Source organism: Dipteris shenzhenensis, chromosome 31 (genome assembly GCF_047967505.1).
Source record: "Dipteris shenzhenensis isolate YYH24624 ecotype China chromosome 31, Dip_SZ_1.0, whole genome shotgun sequence".
Taxonomy (NCBI): Eukaryota; Viridiplantae; Streptophyta; class Polypodiopsida; order Gleicheniales; family Dipteridaceae; genus Dipteris; species Dipteris shenzhenensis.
The window spans coordinates 564,005-578,131 of record NC_141626.1 but is presented as its reverse complement, the minus strand read 5'-3'; the positions used below and the strand labels follow the sequence as shown (position 1 = coordinate 578,131).

The 14,127-nt window shown below is 50.5% G+C and overlaps 1 protein-coding gene across 1 annotated transcript in view; it reads left to right on the top strand.

Moving 5' to 3' along the window:
- LOC147880872 (dual specificity protein kinase YAK1 homolog) overlaps positions 1–14,127 on the top strand; it is a 63,369-nt gene that overhangs the window by 41,429 nt on the left and 7,813 nt on the right. The window contains exons 10-12 of the mRNA XM_087402220.1: positions 2,099–2,243; positions 2,350–2,461; positions 2,549–2,631. Of these exons, the coding sequence (XP_087258346.1) occupies positions 2,099–2,243; positions 2,350–2,461; positions 2,549–2,631 (340 nt within the window). The remainder of the gene's footprint in view (positions 1–2,098; positions 2,244–2,349; positions 2,462–2,548; positions 2,632–14,127) is intronic.

The following is a 14,127-nucleotide window of genomic DNA, read 5'->3' as shown; positions in this document are numbered from 1 at the left end:
CTCTATGGAGGTATCCCAATTAAGTTTTTGTAGTGGGACCCTGGGGAATGGGAGTGGATAGATGAAGGGCACCGAGAGAAAGGCACCCCCTTCTTTCATTGCATGGTCAGTAATGCCAGGAAATTTCAGCTCAGCTTAAGGGGTTGGAGGCCCACCAGAGCTCCTCATTGGGAGAATTATCAGATTTTTGCAGACTTGCAGAAATTTTTTTGGCAGAGGCTCTGGAAATCCCACCGGAATAGAAAAATCACTCTCTTCTTTTGGCTTTCTATTCATGGTGGGATAGTAGTGAATCATTGGAGATCGAGGTTTGGGGCTGACCCTACTTGCCCTCGTTGCCTTGCTGCTTCAGAGACAGTACAACACTGCCTTTGGGATTGCAGACAGGCGAGAATCATATGGAAGGGGATTGCAAGACTTTTCAGCACTTTTGTTCGCCTCCCCTTCTATATGACCTAGTGGCTTGGCTCACTCTTTTAGGGCCCCAGGTTTTCTTCGAGAGACATGACTCGTCTTGGGCTCTACACATGCGACGACACCTTGTGGAGTCGTGCTCTTTAGAGGATGTTCCGGCCACTCTCTTCAGGGCTGCTCATTCCTCGGTTGACTCTTCATGGGAGGTTTTAGCTAGCATTGCAGCATGGCACATTTGGAGAGCCAGATGCACTGAGGCTATGGAGGGTTCTCAGGTTCACCCTTCTCAGATCTTGGCCAGTACTTGGATAGATACGGTACACACTCTGATGGCCATATGGGCGACCATGCAGGGATCCTCTCGAGCAGCCTCCTCTAGGAGAGTAACTTTTCTCAGGGATTGGAGAGACTCTTCCTTCCTTGCTGAGACTTCTATAGGGTTGAGTTGGCATTTTCAGCCTCAGCCTTGGTTTCTTTCTACCTCATTCTTTTGAGTTGTTTTTATTACATGCTTAGCATGATGTATTTCCGCTTAGAGCTTGCTCTAGCGAGTTTCTTTCTTACTTAATAGAAGTCTCTTTTTTGCAAAAAAAAAAAGAAGAAGTCTATGTTACCCAGCCTCCTTGTTTTGAGGTTGAAGGTTCTGAAAGGAAGGTACGCCGCTTAAAGAAAGCCCTCTATGGATTAAAGCAGGCACCCCGGGCTTGGTATTCCAGGATACATGCTCATTTGCTTAGTCTTGGCTTTCAGAACAGCCCTACTACTGAGGCTACCCTATGTGGACAGATTTGCTGCTTTTAGTACTCTATGTGGATGACAGGGTTGTGACTGGGAATAAAGTGAAGCAAATAACTCAAAATTCTGGAATAGTGAGTAAATACCTCACTTGTGATTCCTGCAGGGAGGTCTCTACGATACCACACCAGGAAGGTTCAGCAATGCCACTTATAAACCTGTTGTGTCATCTTCAGGCTGCTTCAGTAGAGGAGCATCAATCAGTGAATATAATGATTATATGAGCCTAAAACTATAGCATCCACTTGATTACCATATCAACATGCATTCTGGTCTGAATGGGCGTACTCACTATTAGCTCATGCATTTAAAAGAATTTTGATATGCATTGATTATGATCTTGAAATACTTCTTCATCCCTTTCCAAAAATCTTTTGAAACCCTATGTGTGGGCACTGATAAGAACATAAGCCTAGCTTTGCTTCATAGGCCATTTTTGTTTTTTGCATTTAGCTTTGTTTCATGCCTCTTCTAATTTCTCTTTCTTGTCTCTCTCCCCCCCCCCCCCCCCCCTCTTCTCTCTCTCATATTGTTCTTTGTTTTCTCTCTTGAAAATAAATAATTGTGTAAGCTTGGATATATTCTCATCTTGTGAAGGAATATACATCTTTCATGTTTGAGTATTCAGACTCAAATCTTGTCTTTGTTTGCAAATGGATGAGAAAATTATGTTTGCAAATGTCTTTTTCAAAACTAATCTGGTCAGACGTCGTTAACTGTTATTAATTACGATTCATAGAGTGTTTGTTAGCACTGCCCTGCAGGCAGTGCTCTCCTGACACTTCTTTTAAAAGGTGTCCCTTCACTTAATTGACGAGCAACAAGTCAAATCTTAAAGTTTGTCTTGCTTGTGAAGTTTGGAGATTGAAGTCTCGACATTTTCCTGCAGAAGTCAGCCACCTGATCATATTTTACGATATGCAAAGGACACAAGAAAGTATTTTAAGCATGCAGGGGCACCTACACGCCATAATGATTCTACAGAAGGGCATCAGTCTGCTTATATATTCCTAAGCCTAGCTGAATATGAGGCAGTGAGTGTTAGCATTTGATCCAATGGAACGTTTCAAGCTATGAAAATTTGACACTCTCCCTCTTCATTTCTTGGAATAAGTTATCCACTGAAGAATTTGGTTGCAGAGGGAGAAGGAAAAACCTGCTATTGGGAAACATTATTGCTCTGGGAACTTAGAGGAGATAATTTTGAAGTATCATATGAAGAAGAGTATGAGTCGAGAAGAAAAAGACAGAGGTTTGCATTTATCTACACCACACCAGCTATTTTATGAGACATTTCTAGCAGTCCCTAATCTCTGACACCTTTATTTGCATCTTGCAGAGAGCAATAAACGAGTTGTGTTTGTGGATTTTCTCAAAGGTTTGTTTAACCTGGATCCTTCAAAAAGGTGGACCCCCAAACAGGTACTTATTGTCTATCAGCCTCAACGCATTTGTGATGGATCTCAAGTATGTCTCTAGAATGTTTGCCTTTTAGGGACTGGATTTTTTCATTAAGCTTTTACCACTTCTGTTTAATCGCTATGTTTGCTCAATAGTGCTAGACTTGGATCCAAACTGAATAAAATGCCATGTGCATCTGTGGGGCATTTGGAATTTCTCTCTGCTAGCCCCCCCTCTCGTAGTAGTCTCTCTGCTAGCCCCCCCCTCTCGTAGCCTCTCTGCTAGCCCCCTCCCCCCCTCCCTCCTGTCCGTACCTGCTCCCGTTCCTGTCCATACCTGCTCCTGCTCCTGCTCCCGTCCGTACCTGCTTCTGCTCCCGCTCCTGTCTGTACCTGTACCTGCTCCCGTCCTGCTCACGTTCGTACTTGCTCCCGTTTGTACCTGCTCCTGCTCCCGCTCCCGTCCGTATCCGTACGCCCGTATCTCTTGCTCCCGTTCCGCTTCTGCTCCCTGCTCCCCTAGCTGGTTGTAGCAAGCTCTTGAATTAGGAACCCCTAGCTGGGCTGAACCCCCAGCCCAACTAGGGGGTTAGCTCAGCCAGGGCGTAACAGGAGATATGGCCAGCAAAGCATGGCCCAGCCTACCTTCCTCCTCTTCAAAAACCCCTTCCACTCCAGCAGCCTCCAGTAACAAAGCCAGATACTCCACAGTGGCAGCTAGGACGCCTTCCCCGTATGCACATATATATGAACGAGGTGGTCTTTTTGACCGACCAATTCTTGGATATCATGAACAAATTTACTTCGTACAGGATCAAGTGAGAGACCTGAGGATGCAGCTAACGGATGCCATAGCTAGAATTCAAGTCTTGGAAGGACCTGGTAAGAAGGAAGTCATTGACGAGGTTATAAAGTCATGCAATGCTTCCCCCCCTACCCCCCAACTAGTCTCTGCAGTCAAGAATCTAGTTCATACTGAAATGCAGACAGCCAAGCAAGAAGTGACTGTGGAGTTTGATGCAAAGGTCAACAAAGCTGATATTCAGGAAGAGATTAAAGAACATGCAGCTAGAAAGGATAATGCTTTGAAAATCAGAATTGGGGGGCTTCCAGATGGATGGTATAAAGAAGAATCTTTTAGTGATACCTTAGCACATGTCCAAACAGCCATGCCTACTGTTGACTGGACAGCAGATGCCGATGACAATCCTGACAACCCAGATGATGACGGTGAAGCTTGAGTAGTTCATATCGGTCAACGTAATGGCCATGCTATCATTACATTCAACTCACGAGACATATGTATAAAAGTTATGCGACAATCTCACAAGCTGAAAGGGACGAAGATATGGATAGCCGAGGAACTCACCAAGGCTCAACTGAAGGATAAGGCAAAGGAATTAGCAAAGGTTCGGGCTGCCTGGAAGGATGGTAAATGGGCAGTCTATCGGGATGGGATAGCACTCATTAGAGAGTTTAAATCAAAACCAAAAGACTCTCAGTCTTAAACTGATGTAAGGCCAACTATATATACGTGTGTATGTTTTATCTAGGCTACAATATAGGTACTCTCTAAATAAATGGAGCTGCTTTTGCACTCCTTGGGAGCTGCCTTGCGCCCGCCCTAAGCTGATGTACTAGATGGCTTTCATGTTGTCCCATAGACCTCTTGGTCTCCGGTGGACGTTAATAGACTTTCTTTCTTTCTTTCTTTCTTTCTGGTATGCGTAGAGTAGTGCAGGTGATGCTTAGAGATCCCATCCTTGTTGAAAGCACTTGTTGTCAGACATGGAGGCCTCTCTGTACTTTAGGAAATTGGGTTTTGAATGTATTTTCTTAACACAGACAAAGCTTCGGTAATGTCACTTTAGGTGCTCTGAGCTGAGCTGCGCCCTGCTCCTGAGGCTCTCTGCCTCCTCCATTGCCTCAGCCGTCTGCTCCTTCTGCCTTCTTCCTCCACCTGCAGCCTCCCCAAGGGGCCTTCTACCATCTCCTTTGCCTCCCGCACCTTCTCCGCCTCCCGCCATCTCCGCCCCCGGCTTTCTCCTCCTCCGTCCCTTGCCTCCTTCCCATCTCCGCCCCCCGCCTTCTCTTCCTCCTCCTCCCACCATCTTCTCTTCTCCCCTCCTCACCTCCTTCTTTCGTCTCCATCTCCCCCGCCTCCCGCCTCTCTTCCCCCCGCCATTCTCTCCGCCCGCCTCTAGCTCTCCTCCCGCCTCCATCTCCTCCTCCCGCCTTCTCTTCCGCCCCCTTCCCCTCCGCCCGCCGCCTCCTCCTCCTCCTCCTGTCTCTTTCTTCCCTCCCTCCATCTCCCCCGCCTCCTTCTCCTCCACCTCCATTTCTCTTCCCCCCCCTCTCCCCCCTTTCCCCTTGCCTCCATCTCCTCCCCCCACCTTCTTGCTGCCCCCTCCCCATCCCCTTCGTCCTCCCCCTCTACTGCCCTCGTCCTTCTCCGCTTGCTCTCTTTTGGAGCCTTCTTTTTGCCTTTTTCCGCCCCTCCTTTTCCTTTTTCTTCAACAAAATTGCTTCATTAAGTATGAATGAAAACCGTGAGAGCAAGCTCAAATGCTGGAGTACATCATGCAATGCATGAGGAAAAAAACAGCTCAAAATGAGCTAATAAAAAACCAAGGGGGAGGCTGAAAATGCCACCTCAACCCTGAGGGAGGCTCTGAGAAGAAAGGAGATCCTCTCCAAACTTTGAAAAAAGTAACTCTCCTGGCACTGGCTGCTTTGGAGGGTCCCTGCATGCTCGTCCATATGGCCATTAGAGTATGTACTGTGTCGGTCCAAATACTGGTCATAGTATGGGAAGGGTGAACCTGGATACCCTTCATAGCCTTTGTACACCTGGCGTTCCAAATATGCCAATCTGCAATGCTAGCGAGAATCTCCCAAGACTTGTCTACTGAGGCATGAGCAGCTCTGAAAGGAGTGAAAGGAACATCCTGGAGGGAACAAGACTCCACTGAGTGTCGCCGTACAATGAGAGCTGGATCTGGATCATGTCCCTCGAAAAACACCTAAGGGCCAGTAAGAGATAACCAAGCCACTGAACCCTAGGTCATATACAAAGGTACTGTGTGAAAGATAATGAAAATCCTAGCAACACCTTTCCAGATTGTGCTCGCCTATCTGCACTCCCAAAGGCAATGCTGTTCTGACTCAACTGCAATGTGACAACGAGGACAAGTAGGATCAGCCCCGAACCTGGATCTCCACAGGTTCACTGCAATCCCTTCATGAATAGAAAGCAAAAGAAAAGAGTAATCTTTCTATTCCTGAGGGGTTTCTAGAGCCTACGCCAAAATTTTTTTTCGCACAACAGCGAAAATTTGAAAACTATCCCAATGAGGCGCTCTGGAGGGCTTCCAACCTCTACTACTGAGCTGAAACCTCTGGGCATTTCTAACTGTATAGAGAACGAAGGGAAAGCTCTTCTCTTGGTGCCCCTCATCAATCCATTCCCACTCCCCTGGGTCCCACTGCAAGAACCTAATAGGGAAACCACCATATAACTAGAGTCATCAAGACCCCAGCTCAAGGAGAAGAGGATCGGGGTCAAGATACCACTGTGAATCCTTGTCCCACTCCATGAAACCTGCAATCCTGACACGCTGAAAGGCAACCTCTAAAAGAATATCATCAGAAGATCTGATAAGTCTACCTCCCGACTAAACATCAAAGACTAGGGTATTCTCATGTGCATCCTGTAGGGCAATAATTTATAACGGAATGCCCCGTCTCTGACAACGCTCCCCATCAAGTGGACTCTGTGATCGGCATGGCATCTATGTCAATCCACTCTGGCGGAATGGTTGCCTGTATCCGTTGTATCCTGACTGCACTCCCTCTGAGGTGGCCAACTGCTATAAGTCTCTGATCCTCTAGAAGTCTCATAAAGGCCTGCCAGGCGCCTACTGTAGAAGCAAGTCCCCTCTCCCATCTAGATCACTGCATATAATGTGACACTCCCAAGTGGCCTGCCATGGTCATCCAAAATCGAGTCATTCCACATGACTGGTTGCCTGTGAATTTCTTCACGAGAGGTGGGTGGAACTCTGCGAAGAGTGTTTCTGAAGCAGCTCCAAGCTTTCAGAATAGTAGTCATGAGAGGGGAAGGGGGAGATTTGAGATGGGCTTAAGTAAAGATCCCTCTGATGCTGTCCATCCAATCTCCCCCACGAGATGGGGTACAAGAATGAATGTTGCGTGAGAAAAAATCTTTCCAGGGCTCCTGTCCAGGCATCAATCCATGTACTACGAAGTGCAAAGCAAGGCCATACACTACAAGTTTGGGTCAATAATATTGAGACCTCCTGTTGTGGGGAGAATGAGGGTCTCCCAAGCCACCCTGGCTACAACATCCGAAGTGCCATCTAAACCACTCCATAGGAAGTTTCTGATAGGTCTCATGAGCTGAGCGATATAACCTTAGATCTGTACCAACATGAGCAAACAAACCAGGCAGTGGCCAATAATACCTGGTTCACAACCACAACTCTGGATGCAAGGTCAAGTTTGGCTGAACTCCAAAAGATGAGTTTCCTCCTGATACTCTCCAACACGGGAGCAAACTGCTACGCCGGAGAAATGCCCACCCCAACCTGGCATCCCAGATATATGACAGAGACTCCCCTCTGAATTCAAGTGAACCCTATGTCATTTCCCTAGTCTAGAGTGTCCTCATCACTGATCCAAAAGCCATTGAATTTGTTCCAATTGATTGCCGCAATGCAAAACAAATCCAATGCCGTCCTCAATGAAGTCAGTGTTTGTGGCGTGGCATCCCTGACGGACTGATCTGGTAATCTCAAACGTGTCCCCCCTGACTCCACCAACAAGAACGTGGCTGTGGGCTGATCTGTAGAGGGCTGACACCCCTCTGATCCATGCATTTAAGAAACCAAAGCGAGTAAGTGTGCCCTCCAGAAAGCCCCAGTCTACCCTGTCATAAGCTTTCTCAAAGTCCGAGAGTAGAATGGCCAGCCTGTGGCCATTATGCATGGCCCAATCCGAAGCCTCCCAAAATGAGAAGATGTTATCAAAGATGCTCCTGGCATGCACAAAACCCGTTTGCGTATCATGGATAAGATCTGGAAGAAAGGGCTGTAGGTGAAGGCTGATAGCTTTAGCTAGGATTTTAGACAAGGTACCCAGCAAAGTAATCGGTCTCCACTGAGACACTAAATTCCTGCAATCCCTTTCGGAATTAAATGAATGAGGCCCTCCGTAAGTGAGTCTGGCATCTCACCCGAGTCCCATACACCCTGCAGGGCTGAAGTAATGTGATCCCCAATCTGATCCCAAAAAGCAATAAAAAATAAGGGGGTAAGTCCATCTGAACCAGGACACTTGCCCTTGTGAAGGGCAGAGAGAGCAGCCTTGAACTCTACGTTAGTGAAGGGTGCATCAAGTGAGACTGTCATATCCCTTGTCACCAACCCACGTAAGTGTCGCCAAATAACCACTCTAGCATCATTTGTGGCCTGAGTGTCAAGATTTGTTGTAAGAAGGGAGGCATAGAAATTGGTGGCAACCTGCAAGACGACATTTGGACACGTGTGAAGAAATCCGCCTGAGTCAAATCAAAAGTATAATCCATTGAGCTCTGGAAGGGACTACGATCCCGTGTCCAATCACCAAGGGGAGTATAGAAGAGGAAACTGAGATGCAAGTACCTCCCCTGGTTCCTAAGGCGGGTGATAAAAAAGTATGGCCTGAAAGAAGCTTACCAGACTTGGCACAATCCATGATATCCAAATTGTGTTCCTGAATCAATCAGAATATCCATGGGTCCCCCAGTAACACCTAGATGAAGTTGGTTACGAATCAGCTGTCTACAGCAGTGGTGAGATACACCCCCGAGGCCCTGAACGTTCCAACTGACAATCCTCATCTGCGAGAGGAGGCCAGATAGAAGATCCTATTCGACCTGTTAGCGGAGAAAGCCCTCTCCTGCAAAAAATTCCTCCTATCAAGAGGAGGGAAGTGAACTGGGGACAGCACACCTGCACCTGCTGAGGGTGAAACTCTGTCCACAGATGTCTGAAAGATGTGCTCCCCGAGCGTAAAGGGTACAAACTCCTCCTCTTCCTCAAACTCAGCCAAGTACCTCTAGCGCAGGAGTGCGAAGGAGCTCTGTGGATCTCGCTCAGAGTTTGGGAATAGGCTTTGCTTACATGGAAAAACATGGATTGCTAAATCTATGGACCCACACTAGCAGCGCGTGAAGCGGTAGGAGCTGGCCGTGAGGAAGGTCCAGGTCGAGTGAAGCTATGAGGCGCACCCATGGATCTTTTAGGTCTTTTCTTCTTTCTTTTCCTTGGGCAATCTCTAGCAAAGTGCAAAAGGGTCCTTCAAATCCTTAACTGATCCTGTCTCCTTGCAATCTCGACTCTCTGTCTAAAGAAGGAGCCATCTGGACGCTGAAGCATAATGTGGTCATCTGAGATGTTAGGGTCAGAGACAATGACCCTAACACGCGGTACCCCATCGGACCTAACTGCCTCTGTTGTTGAAGAAGGCATCTCAAGGAGAGGGGGCATCTTAGTAACCACCCCAAAGGCGGCTCCAATGGAATGTAGAAGTCGATGGTACACCTGAGGAAGGTTGGGAAATCTGAAGAGTGACGTCGTTCGGCTGTCCTCGACAGGATCAAACCCCAATGAAAAAGGGGTAAAAAAAATCCTCCTAGAGCTCAGTGCTAACGGGCTAGCTTGAAGTACTGTACGTGCTACCTCCGAGGAGTCAAAAACAATCTGGAAGAAACCTCGCCCAAGCAAACGAACATCTATGAGCCCTGAGAGGTCTCTAGGTAGAGCGGCGAGCATCCAGTCCCTGCCCTGTAACCTGGAAGGGTGGGACCCATGGATTCGAGCAAAGAGCGATGCCGAGCTTTCCTGCTCTGTATCTTTTTTGAGCTGCTGCAACTCGTCTTTTGAGAAAATGATGATTTTTGCGGCCGGTGGAAGTGGGAGAGGATTGGCTTAAAGGCTGAGCCATCGTCAATCGAGGTGGGAAGGCCGGCTCGAACACTGTTGAGCTCCATCTGACTAAAAATGCTGCTAGTAGAGAGAGAGGGGTGGAGAGGGTGAAGGCTGAGGGGAGAGAGGGGGATGAAGAAGGCTAAAGGAGGGGGAGAGAGGATAGGACTAGGGGTAGGAGTAGAAAGGTGGAGGGGGGGAGAGGCTAGGATAGGTAGGAGTAGAGAGGAGGAGGAGGGGAGGGCTAGGCAAGGAGGTAGGTGTAGAGAGGAGGAGGGGCTAGGAGAGGAGGGAGAGGAGGAGGCGCTAGGAGAGGACGGAGAGGAGACAGCTCGGGGGGTGGAGAGAAGGCCCCCGGGGGGGGCAGAAGTGATGCGCGGGGAATGAGGAGACCCGCAGGGGGGGCAGAAGTGCCACGGGGGGGTGAGGAGGTCCGTAGGGGAGGGAGGCCTGCGGGGGAGGGAGTGGCTGGCCGGCGGGGAGGAGCAGGCCAGCAGGGGAGGGAGGAACAGGCTGGCGAGGGGGAGGCCGGAGGGGAGGAGAAGGGCAGCGGGAGAAGGAGCAGCAGGCCGGCAAGGGGGAGCAGGCTGGCAGAGAGAGAGGCTGACGGAGGGGGAAGGTAGTGGAGGGGGAAGGGCTGAGGGCGGAGGCTTGAGGAAGGGGAGAGCTAGGGAGAAGCAGCATGGAGCAGCCGGGGAGGAGCAGCAGCTTCGGGTTAATTGTTGACGCAGCTGGAGGAGGAGGAGCAGGCCGGTGGAGAGAGAGGCTGACGGCGGGGGAAGGTAGTGGAGGGGGAAGGGCTGAGGGCGGAGGCTAGAGGAAGGGGAGAGCCAGGGAAAAGCAGCATGGAGCAGCCGGGGAGGAGCAACAGCTTCGGGTTAATTGTTGACGGAGCTTCGGGTTAATTGTGGACGCCTCGGAGAAAGAAACCTTGGTTGTGACACTTGTCTGGCCAAAAGGGCTCAATGGTAGCATCTTTGACTCCCCCAGCAGTTAAGGTTTCTCTCCTCCTCAGGACAAAAAACAGGTTAAGAATGCAGTTCAATCCCTCACGAACAAGGCAGTAGTGGGTCGGATAGTAGGGCTCACACCTTCCAGGAGTCCGATCAGAGATTGGTTACATGCGAGTTTAGCGCTAGAGGGAGACCATATTCAGGAGGTCACCATCTACGGACGAGGAGGCTTTCTTCTTCAGCTTCGCTCACCCGACACCACCCTGGCACTGGTAGAGCAGAGCCCCATCTACCTTGGCCCGCACCTTGTTTACCTTTTTCCTTGGTATTGTGGCTTCACAGTAGAGGACATGGAGTTGACGATCATGTGCCTCGCTTTTCGGTGACGATCCGCTTCCCAGGGCTCCCCACCAAGATTGTCCCTCTATTTGCAGAGCATTTGGCACAGTACTAGAGTCCGCTTGGGAGTCAGCTGCTATGGTGGTAGCAGAGGATGGTGTCCCAAGACTCAGAATGGGGGTAGAGGACCTTGAGTCCCTCCCGGAGTGAATCCTCCTTGAGACCCTTGAGGGGGTGAGCTCCGCCATAGGATTTAGGTGTCAAGTTTACCAGGTCAGTGCCTTTGATCTAGAGAGCAGGGACATTTGGCTAGGGATTGTCCTTGTGGTTACGACGGTCCCCCCCTCAACAAGATCACTAGCAGGCACTGCAGGCGGAAAGGTCGAGCCTCCCTCGTTGGCATCAGCAGCAGTAGTCTCAGACCGCCCTGCAGGTCCGACAGAGCCAGCAGCGGGAGCTCCAGGAGACTAGGAACCAACAGCCCAGCAGGCCGCCGTCGTCCCAGATCCCTTGGGTGACACTCTCAGAGGGAGAGTGGACCAAGATGGTCAAGAAAAAGCTTAGCGAGTGGGCTTGTAAGTGCCGCAGATAGTGCGCTCGACGCAAGGAGAGAGAGAGAGCGAGAGAGAGAGAGCAGAGCGGGAGGCATCCATGTAGGACTAGCCAGGGGACCTCCCTCAAGGCGATCCACCCCCGTAGGGGCAGGGGCCCAGGCTCCTACAGGGGATCCTGCTAGAGCGGAGGTCAAGTGCCCGCAACGCACGCATGCCAACAACATTTGCCCGACGTTCGGATGACTGAGGACCCGACAGAGTGCCTGACCATGGTAGTAGACGAGGCCCAGCGTTCTAGTTCACTGGAACAACAGGGAGATCCAGCCTTGCCTCCGTCTCCCCTCTTGCTACCTCCCCAGATCCACCCCTCCCGATCTACCCTCGTTCCCCCCTCCACGTCTCGTCCCTCCTGCTATGATCAGCCTCACTACCCCCCCCCTCCCCCCCGGCTCCCCTCCGCCTCTCCTTCCTCCGCCTTAGCAAGACCGTCAATTGCGCCCTCCTCCCGTCCCCCCCCTCCAAGCCCGTCCAGGATTCTCTGCCTTCCGGCAAGGACAAGGGCGCATTCTCCTCGGCCTCCTCATCGTCACAGTAGACTACCTCCACCCCTTCTCAGCCCTCGGCTTCTAGACGGGCTCTAGCATGGAGGGCGCTCGTCCTCCCAGTCATTCTCAGTTCCTTAGCTTCAGTCAGGGCGTCCATTGTCGAGAGATTTCTGGGGACTGGGGCCTTGGAACTACCTAGAGATACCAGATTCCTACCCCTTGCCATTGGAGATTACGCCATTGATCCTGCAGCCCTATAAAGGGGGTTTGATTAGCGTGGTGGGCTCCCACACCGGTTTGGGGCTTTTTGTTCGTGACCACAAGGGCGGAGAAGTGGAACCCAGAGCTATTTGATGCCATGCTGAGTGACTAGTTGTTGTGCATGATTGACAAGTGGATGGGTCCGCAGGCTTGGACTTATGGCTCGACTATGGTGCTGTAGTATATTTTCAGTTGGGTTTTGCAGCCGATCTGCGGCTTGGCAGTAGGAGTGATCCGCCTCCCTTCTGAGGTAAAACTTGATCTTGCATACTATTAGTGTGCTGAGATGTTTGGGGTACACGTCTCATTCATGCTGGAGTGGGCACAGAAGATAGGCATTGGCACGTTGGTACGTCGATAGACAGATACGGACTATTCACCCTCCAAACCCCCCTCGAAGTCGCAGAAGGTAGTTTTCCTGGAACAGGCTCCCAAGCACAGGTGGGCCTTGTTTTCTATTTTCCCCTCCCCATGAGTTGGACCATGGTGAGTTAGGAATATGCACGGGTTACACGGAGCGAGCCATAGTATCTTATACTCCGCCAAGAGTTGTAGAGGGCAGTGGTAAGCCGGACATTGGATTTCCTTTGATTCAGGAGCACATGTTTTCAGCAGTGGTCATTGGACGCCGCCATCACCTCTTGCCAGGCAGAGCCCCAGAGGTTTTGTCCCCAGCACGGGGTAGGAGTGGAGGGGTCTGTATTTCAGCCTTGCGCCTCAGTTGCCTCGGAGGTTTTCAATCAAGGGGTGCTCATAGGAAGTTGGGTATTCTGGATGCGCATTCGTTCAAGGGAGTCGAGGTTAGGGATCGTGAACGTTTATGCATCTGCTTGCCGACAGCACTGTCCCACGTTCGGGAGACGATTAGCATATTGTCTTCCAGAGGTTGACTCTTGGATTGTTGGAGGGGATTTTAACAACCTAGAGTATACGGAGGACAAGTAGGGCGGAGCCTCCTTCTCTGAGATGCCGACCGCGGAGAGGAGCACTTGGGAATAGTTCATCTTTGCGATCAGGGGTAGGGACCCTTGGTGAGAGGCTGAGTTTATGAGAGCTCTGGGCAGTCTGCAGTTCTCCTTTGAGGCAGACGAGACATGATGGCTTTTAGAGCGCTTTGATAGAGTTTATGTGGGGGATTGGGCGTTACACAAGGGTGGCTCCACAGGCATCCTAGGAGGTACCACCATGCTAGATTATTCTCCCATTGCACTTCACCTCGAGCAGCCCTGTCTTGGACTCCCTCAAAAGGGGATTCACATCCCCGACCACCTTTTGCAGGAAGAGGAGGTCCTCGAGGCAGTCGCGGGATTTGGCGAGTATGGGTTGCAGAGGCGATTCTGAGGAGCAACACGGAGCTCCAGTCCTAGGCTCTACGTCAAAGGCAGGCCCTCCAAGAGCGTGACAGAGCTCTGAGGCAAAATTTAGCCTCCATAGAGAGACTCTGATAGCAGTTTGCACCCTCTCAGTGGCTCCAAAACCGCCATGAGGCCGCACGATTAGTTCTACATGCCACGAAGGTTTGGAGGGCTGAGTTCATGTATCATTCATCTCGGGCTAAATGGGTTTAGCAGGGGGAGAGGACGACTAGGCAATTTTTCGTACGATCGGGACTGTCTCAGTAGGGACACAGCTTCAGAGATCGCGGGATGTACAAGGGCTGATGTACTTGAATCCTTAGGAGCTCCTAGAGATGACCATGGACTCCTATCGACAATTATTTCAGGCAAAGGAAACCCCTGTGATCTTGATAGCTCGGGGGGCAGTTTAGGAGCGCATGCCTTCAGCGGTCACATCGAGCCTGAGCAACATCTGGAGGCTCCTATCACGGACCAGGAGCTCAAGGAGGCCCTTAAATCCCTCCCTTTCCCAGAAGTGCCAAG